This window comes from Leptopilina heterotoma, unplaced genomic scaffold (genome assembly GCF_015476425.1).
Source record: "Leptopilina heterotoma isolate Lh14 unplaced genomic scaffold, ASM1547642v1 Lhet_59, whole genome shotgun sequence".
NCBI lineage: Eukaryota > Metazoa > Arthropoda > Insecta > Hymenoptera > Figitidae > Leptopilina > Leptopilina heterotoma.
Genome location: NW_025111133.1, coordinates 2,077,682 through 2,101,290, shown reverse-complemented (window position 1 = coordinate 2,101,290; position 23,609 = coordinate 2,077,682). Strand labels below are relative to the sequence as shown.

Sequence of the window (23,609 nt, the reverse complement as noted above, 5' to 3'; positions counted from 1 at the left end):
AAGAAAAAGTGTGGAAAATTGTCAGTGAGAAAAAAATCGATTGAGTGTTGAAAAATATTCCCAATGTCAGTGTGAAAAAAAAGTATTGATTGATTTTTCGAAAAAATATAAGCATAGGGTAGAAGTCATTATACAATTATAATATCGATAGTGTGAGAATGTATCAGCTGTTGCTGATAATAATTTCTCGAATGCATAATGTACACATGGAATATGTACAATAATTATTCCCCTCTCGATAGAATCGCATTTGAAAAACACCGATGATACCATCGGTAAAAGCCAGTTGAATTTGTCTTCTGAATACGAAAAATCTATTTGTATCTGACAGAATGTAATTGATAAATATAAGAAATTAGCATTTTATATAACAAGCTGTTTGTGAGGTGTTGTACCTTTCGGAAAAGGATATTAAAAGACGATAATTTCCGTTACAAGCAAGGACACGAGAGATATTTCATGTAAATAAATAAATATCCTTGTGTCCATATGGTGATTTAGACGTGAGGTCAAAATCGATGGAACCTGTCGTGGTGTGTATGGGATGGAAAGTAGAATACCGCGCCTGGAAAATCAATTTCCATCCATCTCGGTGATCTCGGTGGTGGCAGTGGGAGTGGAACGTGATAGGACCCAAAGACCTGGTCCCGTTTTGCTGTCGGACTGGAGGAGAGAACATTGCTATGTTGAACCCCATGACCGGGGTCGAACCACCAGATACGGCACGAAATGCCAGGGGTAGTGAACGTGCACGGACTGTAAGCTGCTATCGAGCGAATAGGCGTGCGACAACCCCCTTCAACGCCCTTCCCTTCAGCACCCCGTTTCTGTGTTACCTAGCTCCCTTTTTAGCCCCCCTCCACCCACTGCCTCCGGCCATCCAACCACCCACCTCTCTTCCGCCCCATGGAACGAGGGTAGCTGCCTGCCTGCTGGTAGTAGAGAGAAAGGGCGACGGTGGAGTGAAGGGAGGCCAGCTACACGTTTTCCCACACTCGCTCCTCGACCAACCACCCACCCACCCACTTCCCGACGTCTCACCCTTGTAGCCGCCACTCATTATAGTTACCATCGCTTCTCTTCTCCAACCCCCCATTGCTTTCACCTTTTCCTTTCTACCCATCTCTCCTCTCCCTGTATTTTCCTTTTCTTCCCTTCTATTTTCTTCAACGTTTCCTTTTCCTTTCGCACCTACTTGCAGAGAATCCCGATATCAAAGAAATAAAACATGTGCATCAAATAATTTCAAGTTAAATACTAAAATACAATCCTTTCCCTATGAGGAAATAATTTAATTTAATTAAATAAATTCAGTTTGGAATTCAAGTTTTTTTATTTTTGTATAAACAATAGTTTACAAGCAAGTATCAGAAAAAATATTGATTCAATAATAATGAGAATATAAGTGTTATATAAAATAGAGGAAGGTGGCGGAGAGAAAGACAAAGAAGAACGCCTTAAATAAACATTTGCTAACAGTGAGAGTTACTGCTTAAACTTTCAAGTACTTTGGAAACACGCTCTAAAAACTATGTTAACTCGAGTTCAATTTTTTTTTCAAGAGTAAATTTAAATTGAAAAGTTTTCATCGTCAGTTTATATCTTTTTTCTTGGAGAAAAAATTTTTTTTCTCAAATTTTCAAACACTTTTGCTTTCTTGTTTATTTATTTTTTTTACAAGGCACATGGATACAAGGCACATGGATTTTTTTTTTTAACTATTTCAAGAAAATAATTCAAATATTCGATAAGATTATATTTATGGGCAATTCAATGCATATGAAAAAAAAGAAGACGAAAAATATTTTGATCCTTTTTGAATTTTTTTTCTTAAAAATTCCTAGATTTATGAAATTTATGTGTAATTTTGTAGAAAATATGTTTTTGAATCTACAAAAAAATTAACGAATGAAGAATTTGATTTGTACAATTTTTTTGAAAAAAACTTTGTTTTTAGGCTAAAAATGCTAAAAAATACAATTGTTATTCAATTTTTTGTTTTAAAAATTCTAATTTCATATTGTAATTTTATAAGAATTTTTATATATTTTTTATTTTTTATTTATAAAAATTATGATCTTGAATTAGTTAGGAAAATAGACAAATAAATTTTTAAATCAAAAAATTGAAAAACAATTGTATTTTTTAGCATTTATAGTCTAAAAACAAAGTATTTTTTTCACAAAAATGCTTCAAAAATTGTAAAAAATCAAATTTTTCATTCGGTAATTTTTTTGTTGATTCAAAAAAATATTTTCTACAACACTGAGCACGAATTTCAAAATTTACCAATTTTCAGGAAAAATAATCAATAAACAGACAAAAAGGGTCAAAAATACTTTCTGACCGATTTTATTTTACATTTTATTTTTTGACCATTGAATTTCTCTCAAAGAATTTAGTATAAAAACAATTTTATAGAAGATTTAAATTATAAATTTAAATTAATTTATAAAAATACACTAAAATTAAATTTTCAAAGAAAAGAAACGTTTTCTTTCAATTTTAAAAAAATCTTTGATTCAAAAATCGAAATTAAAATTTTGCATTCCTCAAAAATAAAGAATTAAATAAAAAAACACTAACAAAATAAAAAAATACAATTTTGTTATTGAATTTTGTTAAAAAAATTATTAACTTATTTAACTTAGATTCTATAAGGTGTGAAAATAGGTCAATCGATGAGTTTTTAAAGTGCAGCTACAATACCATTACAAAAAAGAACTTATATAAAAAAAGATACCAAAATACTCAACAAACAAATTTTTCTTTGAATATATTGAAGGAAAATAACAAACATATCGAAAATGAAAATTCCTGCTATTAAAATACTTTCGCAATGAGTAAGCAACAGGAAAACAAATTGAGATAATAAAAAATATAACGAAAAAAATATTCCCCTGACTTTTTTTTAATAGGTCAACAAAAATCGAAGTGATAGTCAAATCAAATAGTAAGTAACCCAAATTTTATTATGAATCAATAAAATTATTCTAAACTTCGAAAATATTAATTTATCTGTAATTTATAAAATAGTTTCAGATTTTTTAGGGAATTGTTCCTAGATTATTGATAAACTAACAAATTAATAATAAAACTTTGTCAAAATAAAAAATTATTTCTTTAAATTTAAATGACTGACTTCCCTGACCGTTAGACACCCTGAATATTGAAAATATTGTTCTCAATTTGATATTAAAATAGAATTTTTTCCCTGAATATTTAACAATAAAAAAAATTTTTCAAATATATTTGAAAATCAAAAATTTCCCTTGAATACCAAAGTTTAATACTAATTTCAGTTTTACAAAATATTTTATGTATTTAATTATTTAAATAGAATAGAAAATAATTTAATAATTTAAATAGAACAAAATTTAATATTTTAAGTAGAATAGAATTTAATATTTTAAATAGAATAGAATTTAATATTTTCAATATTTGGTATACCTAAAAACTAAAAACTAATTTTTACTCCAAAAAAATTCCAAGACCTTCTCATTTTTTATGAGAATATGTAAAAATTTTATTAGTAAAAAAAATTTCTATTGGATTATTTTCTGTACAATTAATTTAAAAAAACTGTATTAATCATTTTGGAAAATATAGAAAAATTTTCAAAATTTTCAAATTATTTTTAATAAAACTTTTTTTTTTAGAAACACGTCTATTAATTAAATATTTTCTTCCAATTCAAATTATCATCATTCTTACAAGTTCACAATAAGTTAATTACGAATGAATAAATCAGCTAATTGAGAATATCGACAATTTTCTAATAAATTACGCGATAAATATAGTTTATGAAAATTTTATAAAAGAACTTTTACAAATCTCGAAAGTACTTAAAAAAACAGTTAATATAAAAATAATCTTTGACTAACATTCTTCATACAAGTATAAAGGGGAAGGGAGGAGGGTTTTCTTTAGTGGGTCAAAGATAATATGAGTGCTGCTTGATTAACGTGATTACAATCTTGAAACTATTTCTGATAAACTTTTATTGTTAAGAAAACTTATCTTTAAGAAAATAGATATTGTTTCAGTAAATGTCACTGATTCACAAAAAAAAAAAAGAATGAAAAGAATAAAACGTTTAAAAAATATTTCCTCTTTCAAAAATCAACTGCTCCAAAAAATTCAAAATCTAACTTTGATAATTTAAATTTCTGTAGGTTTGATTTGAAACTAAAAATCTAAATTGCTGCTAAAAGCGAATTCCAAAGGTATTTTTCTCAAGGGACAAAAAAAGGGGAACAGTTTTTCTAAGAGGCTCAAATTGAGACAAAAAACGTAACCAAATGGTTGGCAACAATTTTGTTCCGTTTTTTGTCTCAATTTGAGACTCAATCCTTAGAAAAACTGTGGGTCCTTTGATTTACAGAAAAATAATTGAATGAATTCTGATCCTTTTGGATCAGAATTTAAATTCAACTGGGATTTAAATCCAACTCCCTTGGGAGTTACTTTTTGGACTAGTGTAAAATAAATGGAGGGAGAACGTCCTTATGGTTTCTTTTTTTGAGAATTTTTAATATTTTCGAGTTAGTCTCGATTTAGTTGGGAATTTTTTGACCCCTCTCTTTGCAGTTCGCCTCTCAAATTGACCCATCGTACTCAACCCACATTGAACCAGGTTCCCTCAGCCCTCAGCCCTACTCTGATCCCCTAGCTTTGTTACCCATATAGTCAATGCCTCACACTCTCTATCCGTCTCTGTTTCCCGCTCAATCCCCCTTGGCATCCCATTCCACTTCCCTCCTCCTCATCCTCCTCCTCTCAGTTGCCACAGCTTCCAACCTTTTTACCTCCCTCCTCCTCTCACCCCTTTTTATCCCGTTCTCCCTCACGCGCACCACTCATTATAGTTTCTCCCTCGCGTCATGCTGTTCTCCTCTTTCGTTTTCTCTCTCTCTCGCTCTTTTCTGCCTCCGCCTGCAATTCTCCCGACACATCCATCCGGCACCCCGCCCCCTCGAACTACCGCAACCCCGGGAAAACCCTGGAAAATCCAGCCCGCACCTAACCTCACTCACCGTAGGCACATAAAATGCACGCACGCGTATATGCGTACGTAATGGCACCGGCCTGGCCACTGGAGCGTAAAAATGTTTATTAAAGGCTGATCGAAATCACTGTCGAATGCTGCTTGCATTTCAAAATAGTCCATCTAATAGTTTCTTTTTCTAAACTTGCCAAACGAAAAATTCGTTTTTTCTTCGGGAAATATTCTCTCCATAATACTGTTCTTAGAGACAGTTTTTCTGTTTTGCAATCTCAACTTACAGAAATGATTTCCTGGTCCAGCGTAATGATGTCCTTTGTAGGCGGCGAAGAGTCCAGGATTGATTCCAATCTGAAAGACAAAGTAACAATTAATTTCCCTTCAAGCACTCAATTTATCGTTTAATTATAAAACTTTGTTTTTCATCGTCAAGCACATCAGGAATAAATAAAATCGACATCAAGTTTTCCTGTTTCGGAAAGGAAAATTCCGATTTTATTTATTCGGGAAAACTTGATTCCGACTTTTTCAGAACTTTCCCTACATTACTTTTCTTTTCTAAATTCATAATTTATAACGTGCTCCAAATTTTTTTTTTTCAAACAGAAACATATTTCCACGAGAACAATTTGAATTACTGTACATTTTTTGTCGCACGATCTTAAGAAAGAAAACTAAATTGAATCTTCTTAAATATGCCTTTTAGAAAAAAAATTCGATTTTACAATAATTAGAAAAAAAATACAATTCTATCGTAACAACTTACGGACAGAATCTGCGCTCATTCGTATTTTCGAAAATACCCTACGAATTAAAAATTGAATCAAATTCGTTTTCGATATCGACAAATGTATAAAAAATAAATTTTCTCTTTTAATTAAACAATAAATTTCAAAATTTTTATTTTAATTTTTAAATAAACTTTTAAATAAATTTTCTGTTTTAATTAAACAGGAAAATTTTAATTTTAATTTTTAAATAAACTTTTAAATAAATTTTCTGTTTTAATTAAACAGTAAATTTTAATTTTAATTTTTAAACAAACTTTTAAATAAATTTTTTAATAAACTTTTAAATAAATAAAAAGAAAAAAATGAACTAAAAAGTGAAAAATGAACTAAAAAGTAAAATGTTGGACTGAAATTGAGAATTTCTTTTGGAAATATACTTTGACAAAGAATGAATTAACTTCGGGAAAAAATAATTAGAAATATATAATCCAATACATCTTCTGAATATTGTATGGCTGGAAAAAAGAGAAGGCGATAAAAAAACAAACTCGGCTGCTTTCGATCGACTACAAATTAGCGAGCGGTCGAGGCTTATTTCCACCTCGTTTCCGTCAACGGCGACAACGATGACTCTATCTCATTGAAAAGGGGTCGTTCACATCGGTCGATGCAACTAAGAAGCATGTATATTTAAATATATATATAATAATCTTTTTTCCCCCGTCCTTTTTCAAATTAAAATATATAAGTTTTTCGTTCTATAAAATCTACTGTTCTTCTAAAATCGCAAACGTTTTTCTAAAAAAAGAGAAAAATATTCATTTTCAAAAAAACTTTAGGAAAAACCCTTTTTTTTTTGCTAAAAAAAATATAAACATTTTCTCTGGATACAAAAGTATCAAGAAAAAAATTACCCTCTGAATAAAAAACTACCAAAAAAAATTATCAAGAAAAAAATAAAAAGTTTCCTTGAAAGATCCCGTCCTTTACTAAAAAATTATAAACGTTTTCTCTGGATAAAAAACTCAAAACAAAAAATAATCTAAAAGAAAATAAGGTAGGAAGAAAAAAAATGAAAAATTTCCTTAAAAGAAAATGAAATTTCCACTTGAAAACAATATATAGGAAAAAGATTAACTAAAATGTCAACTATTGTAAAACTCGTTAGGTGAAAAAATCCCAAAATTCCCAACCACTTTTGTTTGTTTTTTTCATATTTTTTTTTTTTGATTTATTGAACTGACCTTCGAAATGCTATTTGTATTCAAATCCAATCAATTTCAGATTCCAAACTTTAATTTTTCGGTTAAAAAAACACATTTATTTGGAGCAACAAAAAAAATGAATTGAAAGTGAAAAGAGTATAATGTTTGAAAGAAAGTAAAAGTATATTAAGGAAAAATTCAATAAACAATCGAAATCGATATTGAAATTTTAAAAAATTTTGAATTTTAAATACGAATTTTAGTTCAAAAATCTGAAAAAGTTTTTTAGAAAAATGGAAATTTTTTATTCAAATCTGTTTGTAATTAGTTCAAGTTTTTGAAAACAAATTTTGCATTTAATTGAAATTTCGTGTAATTAAATTGAAAACAAGTGGATTTCAGATTTATTTTAGTTAAATTTTTTTCTTTGAATAATTGATTTCTCAAAGAACTTTCACAAAAATTATTCAAAATAATTTATTTAGAGATGAAGAAAAATAAATAATAATTATTATTATTCTAGAAAATAATTCAATCGAAAATAGAAAAGGTTTTTCGTGAAGTAGCAATTTTTATAATATTCATTAAATTTCAAAAGGTGTCAAACTAAAATTTAAGAAAATTTGAATTTAAATAATTTTAATTCAAAAATCTGGAAAATTTTTATTCAAAATTTATTAAAATTCGTTGAATTTTTGAATTTTAATTGAAAAATTGTTGTTTAATTAAAATTTCGTAAAATTTAATTATAAACAAGAGTATTTTAGACTTATTTGAGGTAAATTTTTTATTTTTCTTTGAAAATTCAAGAAAATGAATTGAAATCTAGAAAATAAATTTTTGTCAAGTAGCAATTTTTGTAATTTGTTGAATTTCAAAAAGTTTCAAACTAAAATTATAGAAAATTTGAATTTTAAATAATTCTAATTCAAAAATCGGAAAAAGTTTTTACAAAAAATTTTTATTCAAATTTTATTAAAATTCGTTGAGTTTTTGAATGTAATATTCGATAAAAAAAATTTTTTTTTTTTTCAAATTTCGGTAAATAAAATTGTAAACAAGTGGAGTTCTGATTTATTTTCGGTAAATTTTGCTTTTTCTCTTTGAATAATTGAATTTTCAAAGAACTTTCTCAAAAATTAAATTGAAAATAATTTATTTAGAGAAAAATTTAAGTAAAAAATGAGAGAACATCATTGAATTGAAATCTGGAAAATAATTTTTGTGAAATAGCAATTTTTCTAATTTTTCTAATTTATTAAATTTCAAAAGGTTTCAAACTAATTTATTCTTAATATTTATGTATTCTTTTTATTTAGAATTAAATTGGCATATTTTCCAAAAAGGGAATTTAATTTTCATTCAAAAATTGCACAATTTACTCCCAGTAAGAAACAATTTAGGTAACGACCTGAAATTGGACAAATTTGTTCTTATTCCAATTGGTTCGTTTTTTAAATTCAATAATAAATCCGAAATCGATTAACTTTTCTGTTTTGCCTATCGTTCAATTCCTCTCCTGAAAAAAAGGAGTTCCTTGGAAAGGGAAAACATGAAAAAAATGTAAAAAACTCAAAGAAGAAAATGAAAAGAAGAACTGATCAATTGAGGGAAAATATTGTGAAATAAGAACAATTGTCGATGGAAAAAAAACAATCAACCCCGGATGCTTTTATTAAAAAAAAGGGGAGAACACTATTCACCTTTGAAATACACTTTTTTTTTAACTGTGCAGGTCGACAAAAGTCTAATCTGTACATCGTTCCGTTGATTACGTAACACATTCTGTAGACGTAGAGGTACCTGTTGCGCAATAGAATTTTCTTCGTTCTTGGCTTTAGAGGTTGGGTAATTAATAACGACAAAGTCCAAGGATGCATTGAACATAACTCTATCAGGAAGATAAAAAAGTCTTTCATTTTCTAGATGTGCGCGATGTGCGCGATGTGCGCGCATGTAAACAATATACATTAGTCAGACTCGTTGGAAATCTGTTACAGAATTAGTAATGAGTTTAACACGAACGATATACGAAATTCTCTGGGAATGACCTCGACGAAATTCGAGAGATAACAAAGAGAGGGATGTCGTGGGATAAATGCATGTACAGAGATAGAGAGAGAATTTTGCCAAAAAGGGGTTTGGTTGGAAATATAGGGTGCTTTGCCTCCGTCATCCGCGTGTGTGTGTGGAATGGTATCAAAGGGGGGTGGAATCGTTTTACATCGTTAGGTTGTGAACGAAACGAAACGAACGAACCTGGCCCATAAAGTACGTATCGCATTAGCGTGTTAACGCCAATGCGTTAGTCGCTCGGTTGGCGTTGAATGGCGACCTGGGATAAACGAGGATAAAATGACGAGGCTGGAATTGTCTCGATTGAAAAACAACACTTCGATCGTGTTACCTCAATCTACCTATATGTATTATTCACATTGCGGCCAATAACCGAATCATACACGAACTCATAAACTGTCAAATATTCTAGGCATTCGAACTGTTCAACCTTGCAAAATTAGTTTTTTCCTCTTCCTCTCTCTCTCTCAAATATCGATATTACAAAATTTTGCTTTTTGCAAAAATTTCGTTTTCTCTATCGCTGATTTCCAAAGAGAATTTTCACTTACTCTCTGAATCTAAAAAATATTCTCATTTTCTCCAAAAATAATTAGATACACAAACAACTATTCGTAATACAATAATTTGTAAATATCTTAAAATATAAAATTCTACGAAACAAATAGATTTTTTTAGATCCTAAATCATTATTATTTTTCCATAGAAATTAGGATTTTAGAAAATTTCAAATTTAAAACCCTCTGAAATTGAAACTGCTACTTCCCCAAAATTATTGTCAATATTTTATTTCAATTATTTTCTCGAATTTTCAATGAAAAAGATAAAATTCATCTAAAATAAGTCTAAAATACTCTTGTTTATAATTAAATTTTACGAAATTTCAATTAATCGACAATTTTTCAATTCAAATTCAAAAATTCCATGAGTTTAAATAAAATTTGAATATCAGTTTTTCTAAAATCACAAACTTTTTTAGATTTTTGAATTAAAATCATTTAAAATTCAAATTTTCTTAAATTTTAGTTTGAAACCTTTTGAAAGGTAATAAATTATAAAAATTATACTTCACAAAAATCATATTCCAGTTTCAATTCAATTATTTTCTACGAATTTTCAACTCAAACTTTTCTCTAAGTCAATGATTTTTAATATTTTTTAAGAATTCAATTATTCAATGAAGAAGAGAAAAATTTACCGAAAATAAATGTGAATTCCAGTTGTTAAGAATTTAATTTCACGAAATTTCAATTAAATGCAAACTTTTCAATTGAATATATATTCAAAAATTCAAGGAATTTTAATAAAATTTGAATAAAAATTTTTCCAAAAAAATGTTTTTTCAGATTTTTGAATTAAAATTATCTAAAATTTTAGTTTGAAACCTTTTGAAAGGTAATAAATTATAAAAATAATACCTCACAAAAATCATTTTCCAGTTTCAATTCAATTATTTTCTACGAATTTTCAACTCAAACTCTTCTCTAAGTCAATTATTTTTAATATTTTTTAAGAATTCAATTATTCAAAGAAAAAGAGAAAAATTTATCGAAAAGAAATCTGAAATTCATTTGTTTACAATTTCATTAAACGAAATTTGAATTAAAAGAAAATTTTTGAATTGAATATATTATTAAAAATTCAACGAATTTTATTATAATTTGAATAAAAAGTTTTCAAAAAAACTAACATTTTCAGATTTTTGAATTAAAATTATTAAAAAATTAAAATTTTCTTAAATTTTAGTTTGAAACCTTTTAAAATTTAATAAATTATATAAATATTACAACTTCACGAAAATTATTTTCCATATTTCAATTCAATTATTTTTTCGAATTTTCAACTCAAATTCTTCTCTAAATCAATTACTCTGAATAATTTTTGAGAAAGTTCTTTCAGAATTCAATTATTCAAGGAAAAAAAACAAAATTTACCTTTAATACTTTTGAAATCTACTCGTTTATAATGCAATTTTACGGAATTTCAATTAATAGAACATTTTTTAATTAAAAATATATTCATCAAATTCAACTTATTTCAAACAAAATAGAATAAAAATTTTTTGTCCTACCTGCACGGAAAGTATGTCATTTCGGGCACTTAAGGCGGGCGCAAAGTAACACATTACGCCCGGGAGTGGGGGAAGCGGGCGGAAAAGTATTTTGCGCCCGCTTGTATGACGTCAGCGGGCGGTAAAGTATTTTCCGCCCGCTTCGCCTACCTCCGAGCGGGCGGAAAATACTTTACCGCCCGCTTGTTAATTATTCGATTTTCTTCATTAAAATGCGACATTTTCGACTTTCTTTTTGTGTTGACTATAAAACTGCAAACATTTTCAACTTGTTTTATTTTGTCTATAAAAATTTGCAATTTTTTTTTATTTTCTCTAAAAAAATAATGAGACATTTGGTTTTGTTCCCATTTCGTTTATCAAAATTGTCAATTTTAAAAGTTCTTGTTTCAGTTTTGTTTAATTATTAATTACTACGTTCTAAATAAATACTATGTTTCCAGAATACATTGTTTTTTATTTCTATTTTAAAACTTCTATCATTATAGACTTCATTCGATATAATGTTTATATAGAGCTTAATTTTTAACTAATATGAGCGTTTAATCGTGCGTGCCCTCTATGCCATACTTTCCATGCAGTTAGGACAAAAAATTATGTTCGCATCATGGGCGCAAAGGTGATTACGACTTTGGCGGAATTTCGGGACCTCGGGGACACTTTCGCTCCCTCGGCTTCGCCTCGGGCGCGAAATTGTGTCCCCTCGCTCCCTTCATTTCGCCATCGTCGCAATCACCTATTTTGCGCCCTTGTTACGAAAATAACTATTTCGAAAATCTTTAAAAAACTAATTAATATTTTAGATTTTTCAATTAAAAATGATTTAAAATTCAAATTTTCTAAAATTTCAATTTGAAAACCTTTTTGAAATTCAATTATTGATGAAAATTGTGATCGCAACTCTTAAAATTCAATTATTTTTCTAGTTTTGAAGTAAAATTATTCGCTAAACAATTTGTAAGTAATAATTATATGATTGCTCATCAAAAATTAAATTATCGAAAATAAATTCAATTTTATATTCTCTACATTTCAGGTTTTGTCAAAAATAGAAAAAATTTACGATTTTGAATTAAAATTCGTAAGTGATTTCAAAGTTTGGATGGTAAACATAAAGAAATTCAAGAAGAATGAATTCTTGTTAATATTTTTAAAGTTAACTGGACAAAAAATTCAGAATTTTCTCATTAATTCTAGAAATTTAATATTTTTCCTGACTTTTGATAAAATTCCCTGACATTTTTTTGATTTTCCCAAATTGAATTTACTTTTCCTGACTTTTTCTGGAATTCCCTGATTTTCCTGAATTCAGTCCTGAAGAATTCTTCCATTTAGCGGTAAGAATTCTAAAAATACGTCTTTTTAATCTAAATTGATTTTCTTTATCAAAATAAGGGATTTTTTTACTAAAATAAGAAATTTTTTTTCTCCTTGCTAGAAAGTTGTTTGCTGCCGATAGAGAAATAGTAACTAGTCACTATTAGCCAAAGTTTACCGATTCGTTTTCAATCGGGGAAAAAACCTCTCTTCAACTTGCTACTTTTATCCTCTAAAAAAGTATTTCGTTTAAAAAAGAGGAGTTGATAAAAATGCAATAATCGTTGTGTATCGCTCTAGATTAATAGTGAATTGACTCACTATGATGATGTCGAGATTATTGGTAAGGTGATCCGGTAACACACGTTTGCTCACTTCCTCTTCCGGCATTCCATCGAATCTATCGTGCTTCTTCCTCTCCTTATACGTCTTGGCTTTCTTTTTAGCTTCTGCTAGTTCCGCTCTAAAACACGTGAAAGAGAACTTGTTAAGAGCAACTCCAAATAACTATTTTATAAAACTTTTTAAATATTTCACTATCAGTGCAAAAAAAAGAAACAAAATAGTCCCTCCTTCATTACATAGAAATAAAATTCGCATTTAATATTTTTTATAAAGGTTTAGTGACAAAATATGCGCAGAGTAAAGAAAAAAAATGGTTCAAGAAATAAAAAATGTTTTAAAAAAAGGTTAAAACAATGTCTATAATAAATAAAAGGAAAAACGATTTCAATAAATAAATATAAGACCATTATTAATCTGCTATTTTCGACTCACTCTTCCGGCGTTAAAATCATTTCAGATTTTTTCTTTCGACCGCGCTTTTTCGGTTGATGCACTAATTGCGAATTCACAGCACCGTTCATTAATAAATTCATTTGATGTTGATTCGATAAGGAACATGGCGGCGTGGCAGTTCGAGTTCCCAAACCTGGCGGCGTACCTCCAGGACACGCCATTGGATCGGGATTTATTCCTGGACTACTCGCCGTCCTAATGCCACCCATTGACATTTCCTCATCAACAAACGAATAAGGATCCACTGGCGTCTCACATTTTATTCCCACCTGACGAACAAAATCAACTTCAATTAATATCATCATTTTATAAACAAGGATAATCAAATTTTTCTTTAACGTCATTTTCAAAATTACATTAATCAAATTAAAATCATGAAAGGGGGACGAAAAAAAGATCAATACCCTCTGCACACTGCACTCTCTATATATTACAAAATAGAATAAATTAAAACAAAAATAGTACGTTAAACTCGGAAAAATTATGTTTCAAACAAATATTCTATTTTCTTATTGTATAAACTTTATTTCTTTATTTTTATTTATTTAAAAATAAATTTTTATTTGATTTAAATAAACATTTGCTAAACTTCTTCTATCTTTGATAAAAAAATTTTGGTAAGTTTAATAAAAGTCTTCAAAGAACGAATTTCGTCATCAGAAGCAAATTTTTAGTTGAACCAAACAAATATATTGAGAGCAATGGATTTTTTACTTCATTCAACCAAAATATCGTTGTTTCAAACAAATTTTTCCCTATGTGTACAGGGTTGCCACAAAAATTTAATTTTCTTTTTCCGATTTCTAGACTAAATTTTAACTTTTGCTCTGTCTCTAAAGAATATTCTGATTCACACTAAAAATTATTTGACACAAAAAAAATGTTTGTAATACATTTATTTCTGAATATCTTTAATAATAAAATTATTCGAAACAAAAAAAAATGTTTTTAGATAAATATTTAATGAATATTATTATTTTTTTACAGAAATTAAAATTTTCAAAAACTTTGAATTTCAAATCCCTTAAGATTCGATAAATTAGAAAAATTGACACTTCTCTAAAATTATTTTCAAGATTTCAATTCAATTATTTTCTTTAATTTTTTACTCAAATTTTTCTGTAAATAAATTATTTTGAATAATTTTTGAGAAAGTTCTTTGAGAATTCAATTTTTCAAAGAAAAAGAGCTAAATTTACCGAAAATAAATTTGAAATCCACTTGTTTTCAATTTAATTTTACAAAATTTCAATTGGACGAAAATTTTTCAATAATTTTATAAATATTCAAACATTTAACGAATTTAAATGAAATTTGAATAACAATTTTTCAAAAATATAACTCTTTTAGATTTTTTAATTAAAATTATTTAAAAATTCTAAATAACTAAAATTTTAGTTTCAAACCTTTTGAAATTCAACAAATTATAAAAATTGCAACTTCACCAAAATTGTTTTCAAGATTTCAATTCAACTATTTTCTTGAATTTTCAACTAAAATTCTTCTCTAAATCAATTACAAAATATCTCCTAAAATATTTCTAAAGTCCACTTTTTTTACAATTCAATTTTAAGAAATTTCAATTATTCAACAATTTTTCAATGAAATATGTATTCAAAAATATGAGTAATTTAAAAAAATATGAATAAAAATTCTCGAAAAAAATAATTTTTTCGAATATTTTAATAAAAGTTTTTTAAAATTCAAATTTTCCAAAACTTTAATTCTAAATTTTTTGAAATTCAATTAATTATATAAATTGTAGACGTAAATTTACTAAAATTAAATTATGTTTGAAATTTTTAAGAGAAATTATCAAATAATTAAATAGAATTATTTTTTTCTAATTCAAATTTTCTAAAACTTTAGTTTGAAATTTCTTGAAATTCAATTAATTATAAAAATTGAAAACGCAAATTTATTAAAATTGAATTTTTTTTTGAAATTTTTAATTAAAATTGTCAAATAATTAAGTAAAATTATTAAATTCTAATTGCTACATCCCGAAAATTATTTTCAAGATTTCAATTTAGTTATTTATTAGGATTTTTAACACAAATTTGTCTCTAAATCAATGATTTTTAATAATTTTTTAATTTTTAATAATAAGTCTACTCGTTAAAAATTCATTCAATTTTACAAAATTTCCAATTTCAAATTAAAAAAAAAGAATTGAAATAAAATTAAAACTATTTCTGAATTTGGAATGAAAATTATTATAAAATTCAAATTTAGCAATTTTATCTATTAATAAACAGTATATATTAAATTTTCTTCTCATCAATTTAAGTGTGAAAAAAATTTGAAGAATCATAAAAACGAGACTAATAATAAATTTGCAGTTGAGGAGAAAAACATTTAAAAATGTCAAGTGACGCTGATTTTTCCATGATATGAAAGTTAGATTAATAAAACATTTTAAAGAACTTGATATTATAAAATACTACTGATTATCGAGATAAAATGACAAGTTTGATGGGACTATATTTAAATAAAGATGGTAAATATTATTTATTAATTAGTTTGTATAATATTCATGGATATATGCATATCAATCTATTTCAAATTTATGTCAAAGACAGAGAGAGAATATACAATATATTAAATTTTGTAAAATACTTTTACAAAATTTAATATACATAATTATATTCTCTCTTCGTGTAATAAAAAAGGCAAAAAGACCAAAAAAGAGAAGTTTTACGTTATGTTTGTAATTTTTGGAGTAAAAATACAAAAATAAAATCAAATACCTACGAATAAAAAAAGTATGAGGAAGCAATTAATGATTAAATTAAAGGATCCTTTTTAATTCTAATAAAATGGATCCTTTAATGCAGATAAATTCGTTTGCTCCTTAGATCCATTTCTTATCAGAGCGCATCACACATATCTATTTCTTTTGTAAAGGAAAAATCATTTTGTATGCGAGATATTTCCTTTCATTTTTAAGGACCAAAGGGATTATTTTAACATCATTTTTCTTTCAAAGGACATCCCTCCCCCTTCCATTCTATGCATTAGGAGAAAAGTGTTCTTCTCTTGCTTGTCCCATTTGCTGTATGAATAGTATTACAAACGAGGGAATTGTGACAGAAGAAACAGATTGTTCATATTAATTTTCTTTTCTTTTTTTTTTAAATTTATAATATCACGCAGAGAACAATTTATTTGAAACAACCAAATTTTCACTGAATCAATCAAATAATTTGCTTATAATTAAGTAAATAATTTTTTCCTATTTTTTAATATTAAGTAATCCACATGTTTACGATTTAATTTTATGAAATTTCAATTAAACGAAAATTTTTCAATTAAATATATATTCAAAACTTCTACTAATTACAAGCAAATTTTCATACAAATTTTTCAAAAAACTGATTTTTACATAATTTTTAAATTAAAATTATTTAAAATTCAAATTTTCTAAAATTTTAGTTTGAAACCTTTTGAAATTCAAGAAATTATAAAAATTGCTACTTCTCCAACATTATTTTCAAAGTTTCAACTAAATTTTACCCTTCTTCCAAAACGAATTTAAAATTTATAACACTGAAGAAAGGTACCTAAGAAAATATTATTTTAAGGTTATGTTTGTCATTTTCTTCTTTCTCTGTTTAATTTAAAACAAAATTCTGTTTTTATCGAATATTTTTTATCTAATGAAGAGAAAACCAGTGCTTTATAGTCAAAACTATCAAGTATTTATTTGGTTGTAAAACACTGGTTTTCTTTTTATTATTTTCTTTTAAAAAATTACAAACATAACCCCAAATTTTTTGCTCCTTAGTTATCTTTCTTCAGTTTTATTCCGTAGGTTCTGAAGATTCTGAAGTGACAATAATTCTGATACAATTCTACATGCTCACATTTGTTCTTTTTTTTTAAATACGAAATTGACACTGAGACTAACATTTTGTTATTTGACTCCTTAATCACAGTTTCTTCTTAAAAAAAAAAAAAAAAATTCAAAAAGAGAGGAGTAATTTATTTTCGTTGAAATGCATCAGTGGGTTAATTATACTGAATATATATAGTATATATATGGGCAATATATTTAATATATAGTAGGTATATATATATATGCAGAGGAAACCAAGTTACCTGACCAAGAGCGGCGGTCGAACCAGGTTGCTGGGGTTGGTGCGGTGTTGCTGATATAGGTGTAAGTGGTGTATGAGGTGTGTGTGGTGTGTGTGGTGTATGTGGTGTTAGAGGTGTATGATACTGTTGGCTACTGTCACCGCCAGTACTTCTCATTTCAAGATCAGGACTCGTCTCATAACCATCATCTCCAGCTTCTTGTTTCACCAATACACCTTTATGCAAAAGAATCACAGATTAATTTCAAATCATAACATTTCCATGCGTTTCTATTCGCTGACAAAATAATTCCCAACAAGAAAAAGAGATCAAAATTATTCAATCTCGAATTTTTATCATTTACTATTGTTAGAATTAAATTATATTTTTATTTTACTCTCTAAATTTGAATTAGGAAAATTTTTTACTAATTTGCATTAGCCACTGACTTTTTGCTTTTTAATTAGTCAATTTTACTAATAAATTAGTTATTACTATATTAAATTTTACTCATAAATTAAACATTACTATATTAAATTTTACTAATAAAATAGTAATCACTATTTATTAGTATAATTTACTAATTTAAAAGCAAAAAATCAGTCACTGATTCAAATTAGTAAACATTTTTACTAAATTCGAATTTAGAGAGATTTTCAAAATAAGATTAAACTATTATAAAAAACAGTAATTTTTCTATTCACTTTCAAAAGATTTATTTAAGAATAAATAGGTATTCAGAATAAATTTCAAAATTAACAAAATCTAATTTTAATCTCTTTTTAAAAAACTATTTGCAGCAGAAAGAAACGAATTTAACTTTTAATAATTAAAAACACAGGATATGAGTCTATTTTAGAAAAAAATGAAAAGAAATTTTAAAATGATGATATATTTATAATAAATTTATAAATATAAATTTATTATTTTATAAAATATTTTCCAGAAATGAGATAAGTAAAAATAAAACTAAAGTACGCTAATATTACCTCATTTTTAAATACATATTTTTAAAAAAATATACCAAAAAAGACAATCTAAATCAGTAAATTTAATATTATCTCATCGCAATAATTACAAACTCATAAGAAAGTATTATTTTTTAAAACATTTTCACTATCACCGGAAATATCATTTCAAATTCAAATGTACGTGAAAAATATATTTTCAATATTATAGAAACTGAATTTTCATTTCTTTTTTTTTAAATATATTTAAATGCACATTGTACATATTTGCTGAAAATTTTATGCGTACACGAAAAAATAAATTGACTGACATAGATCGTGTTCTTTCTGAAAATTCACTGGAAAATATCCGCAAATAAAAAAAAGGATAAAAGCAAATACATGATATATGATGATGAATTCTAATTATTTTTACGTATAAAACACAGTAAATAAAAAGAACATAAAACGATTTAATTATTCTTTATAAAATTGTGAAAAAAAATTAATTTTCAGAATTTGAGTATAAAAAATGTACGAAAAAAAAATATTTTAGAGTAGAAATTTTTAATCATTTTAAAATATTTCAAGATTTTGTTGAATTTTAAGATTTTATTATTAAAAAATAAAAATCAATAGAAAAAAAATCAAATTTTTAAATTTCTATTCTTATAAAAAGAATATAAAAATAAATAAATTATAAAATATAAAATCACTAACATTAGGTATTATGTAATATTTTATAGACAAAAATCTCCCATTTTTAATTATAATAAATCCTATCTATATGATTAATGAAATAAATAATTAATTAAATAAATGATGAGCAAACAAAACTTATAATTAAATAAACTAAATTGTTAGTAATTTACTACAACACAAATGTAAAATATATTTCTATTTTAAATATTCTGTAAATACTAAAATGTAAAACGAAAGCGATTTATACATTTTTAAATTAAACTACACGTTTCTATATATACGTCAATTAAGTTGCAAAACGTTTTTATACACTAAACGAAATACAAAAAAACAAATGTTCAGATTTTCAAATTTTCGCAACATTCCAATGGGAAATAAATATTTAAATTGCTCGTTTATTAAAAAAACATTTTAGAGTTCAATGTGTCATGTTTTTTTTTTGTTTTTTTCCAAAAAAAAGAATAATGAAATTTTAAGAGATTCGATTCGAAACAATAAAATTCTATTTTCCGTGGGGTAGTGACAATTAAACACCGTAATCCTATTACATGAATAATTAAATTATTCATAAAGACAAATAATTCAAATTTTCAAAACATTATTATAGCGATCGTTACTTTATTTATTATATAAATCTTTATTATTATTAATATTGATATTATACTATTTTTTACTAATATATTTTTTTGTACTAATACAGAAACTTCATTAAAAAATGAACAGAAATTTTATTGTTCTTTTAATACCTACTATTGTTATTAGTGTTATATTAATTTTCGACTAATATTGCTTAAAAAATTAACCAAATTTTATTTGAATTTTGCAAGAAACTAAATTTTAGTTTTTTTTAGAATAGTTTATTATTTTACTAAAATTCATATCAAGAGGAGAAGAAATTACTACCCCTTTCTTAATATTTCAAATCGTATAATTATTTGAAAAGAAATCAATGACATTAAAAAAGACTCTAAAAAAGTTAAAATCTTCTGAATATTTAATTTCACGATATTGCTTAAACTCTGCATTTAATATATTTAAGGAAATTTCTTTAAGAAAATCATATAAGATGTGTAACGTGTTCAATAAGTTTTGAAAATTTAACGACTACTGACAGTTCTTCAGGAAAAGTTGAAGGAAATTTTTTTCTTATTATGAAAGATCAATATTCATTTTTGATATATACTTTAATAGATTGAGAAAAAAAATTGTGAAGATTAAACCTCTCATCTCTATAATATCCATGTGTATCTATATTTATGAAGATTTTATTCGTGCTTGCGAAAAATATAATATGTTAAAACATTTTCAATTATAACTAAAAATTTAATTCAAATGATAAATGAAATATTAATTAGATTCATTTATTAATGTTCTGGATTAGAAATATTTCTCATGCATGTGACTCCAAGTTTCTTTTTATTTAAAAAAATCAAGAGACAAACGGAACAAAGTTATCAATAATGGACGGATGAATTTTGATTCTTTCTCAATTTTTATTCCATTTTAGAATATTAAAATCACTATATGATCTTCAATTATTTTTTATTGTTCAAATGAACGAATTTTATTAAAATTATTTTCATAAATTACCGATTGCAATATTTTATATTTATATTTAATATTTTTATTAATTTTTTTTTATAGTGACGCAAAATTATTGCAATAAAAATTCAATTTGAAGAAGAAATAAATAAATCTAATCCAATTGAACATTTCGAACTAAAGATTTATAATTTTTTTTTATTTTACTTTATTTTCTGCTAATTAACTTCTTCTTACTTAATTTGAAAAATGTATGCTTTAAATAAGATTCGGCGAAAATAATATAAAAACTGTTCATTCTTTCATGACAATAGAAAAGTAATTGATATAATTTTTTTAATAAAAACGAAATTGGGGTCAATTTTGAGTCTTTTAGGTACAATATTAAAAAGTTCTCTGTCTTCTATTAGAACTTATGTAACTCGATCGCGCTTTTATTTTTTTAGTATTCAACTATTTTTATATACACTCGCTCGCCGAACTTAAAGGTGAAAATAAACGACAAGTTAGAGTTTTATGAGTTCTTTTAAGGAGGCGTCCAAGTATTTTTCCACACACACAACTTTGAATTATCATTATCATTATTATTGACTATTTATTTCCCATTTTAATATTTATACAAAATACTCTTCTCTCTGAAAATTTATCACTTTTCTTTTACATTTTTTTATTTACATCAATTACATCTACAATATATGCGAGAAAATAAAATCCATAAACTAATTACTTCTACCATGCGGAATCAAAAGCTTATTTTTAGAAAAGATTTTTTTTCAAGCGTTTAACTTTTCCTTATAATTATATGATTTAACAAGAATTTTCTTATATTATTGTATTAGTATTTCTTTTTTTTTCTCGAAAATTTGTTATTTTTCAAAATGGTATTAATAAGGAATGTATAAAAAACATACCTAAATAATTAAAAAGTGGGTCAAACTGGTTCAATGCCAAATCTTAAAACAAAAAACATAGAAATAAAGGAAAGTGCGACTTTTTTTTAACATTCGAAAGTATAAGAAGATTACAAATGTTAAAAATTTACGAAAAATACAAATCACTGATTATATTTATATACATTTAAGAACGTTAGATTAGACAATTATTCTTTTGAATTTCAAAAAATAAATTTCACTTCGTTTTTTTTAATTACGACAAAAAGAGTAATAGTGTCTAATCTCCCGTCCCTCACATGCCCTTAATTTTCATATATTTTCAATTATATCTATATTTCAATTTTATATAACAATAAAAAACCAAATGCAACAAAACTTTAAATTACATTTCAATTATTTACACCTTTTATATAGAAAAAAATAAACAAAATGAAAAAATAAAACAATGAATAATAGAATTTTTGTTAATTTAATATTGAACAAAAAATTAACTTTGAATAATAATTTAAAAGCAAATATATATATTCATTTTAAAGAAGCCGTACAAACGGAGTCAAAAGTAACAGAAATTTTTGTAACATGAGAGAAATCAATACGAGTGTATCCTACCTTGTGATCCTCCACAGTTCATTGTCGGTCCGTTTTGTCCACCGTTGTGAACTGGCGAAGGATACCTAAAACAACAAAATTATTTATTTGTTAATAAAATCAGAAAAACATCCTATAAGAAATAAAATCCTTCTCTATACTCTATACATAAATAATGTACACAAAAATTAATTCCATTAAAAATTTTTTTGAATTTTTTTCCAAAATTGTTAAACTAAATTGAAAAATACTGACTTTTTGCTTTTGGATTAGTAAATTTTACTATAATAGATCAGTAGAAATTACTATTTATTAGTAAATTTTATTAATTCGAAAGCAAAAAGTCGGTTATCAAATAGAATTAGTTAATATTTTTACAAATTTCAATTAAATAAATTTATTACAAAATATATAATATTTTTTATTATTTATTGAAAAATATATATAATATATTTTGTAAAATTTTCTATAGTTTTAATAAATCTTTCGAAACCATTCAATTATTTTTTTTAAATAGTAAAATCTTTGCAAAAATTCACTTTTCCTAAAATTTTAATAAATCCTTTGAAACAATTCAATTATTTTTTTAAAATATAAAAATCTTTGCATAAATTAAATTAATTTCAATAAAATTTCACTAAAGTATTCAATTTTTTTCTAAAATTTTAATAAATTCTTTGAAACAATTCAATTATTTTTTTAAAATAGTAAAATTCTTCAAAAAATTCAATTATTTTCTAAAATTTGAATAAATCCTTCGAAACAATAATCAATTATTTAATTATGATCATTAACAGACACGATTATTTTTAAAAAATTGAAAAAAATTCTTTGTTTAATTCAATTATTGTCAAAGAAACTCCATTATATTTCAAAAAAATTAAAAGAAATTCTTCAAAAGAATTTAATTAGGATTTTTAAAAATTTTAATACAATTTTTCGCTGGAATTTAATTATTTTTATAAATAATAAAATTCTGTGAAGAAATTCAATTATTATTCTCAAATTTTTTGACAAAATTCTCTGAAACAATTCAATGATTTTTAATACATTAATTTTAAAATTTAAAATACTTAAAAAGAAAATTATTTATTATTAAAAATATATTTGACATTATTTTTCATAAAATATATAACTATAAGTTTACTACAAAATATTTAAAAATGTTATAATTGTATTATTATATAATACATAAATTAATTATATAAACTTTTTGATTTAATCAAGTCACTCGAATAAGCCACAAAATGACGTCATTATAAATTCTTTTCAAGTTAATTATTAAAATATCAGTGTTAATATGAAAAAAAAACTTTTGAAAATTAATGCAACTGCAATTAAAAACAATAAGAATAATTATTTATAAATGGATAAAATAATAATATAGTTTAAATTAAATTAAATTTAATTAAATTAAATTAGTTAAAATTGAGCTAATTCACATTAGTAAGAATATTTACTAAATTTCAGTAAAATACTATAACATAAATAATAAAATATAATATAAAATACTATACTGTTTTGTTTATTACATATTAAACACAAATTAAACATTTCAAACGAAAAATAAAATTGGTACAACAATTATAAAAAAATTATATTAAAAATTATATAAAATTACAATTATATAAAAAAATAATTATAAAAAAACTCA

The 23,609-nt window shown here is 25.1% G+C and overlaps 1 protein-coding gene across 2 annotated transcripts in view; it reads right to left on the bottom strand.

The window, feature by feature from the left end:
• Positions 1–23,609, bottom strand: part of LOC122509016 — a 64,304-nt gene that overhangs the window by 3,285 nt on the left and 37,410 nt on the right. Inside the window, exons 2-7 of one of the 2 annotated variants that reach the window (XM_043622748.1) lie at positions 21,977–22,041; positions 21,386–21,427; positions 17,305–17,519; positions 13,183–13,472; positions 12,727–12,868; positions 5,287–5,356 (exon numbers count right to left, since the gene is read on the bottom strand). In XM_043622748.1, the coding sequence (XP_043478683.1) occupies positions 5,287–5,356; positions 12,727–12,868; positions 13,183–13,472; positions 17,305–17,519; positions 21,386–21,427; positions 21,977–22,041 (824 nt within the window). The remainder of the gene's footprint in view (positions 1–5,286; positions 5,357–12,726; positions 12,869–13,182; positions 13,473–17,304; positions 17,520–21,385; positions 21,428–21,976; positions 22,042–23,609) is intronic. The other variant, XM_043622749.1, reaches the window with a different exon arrangement.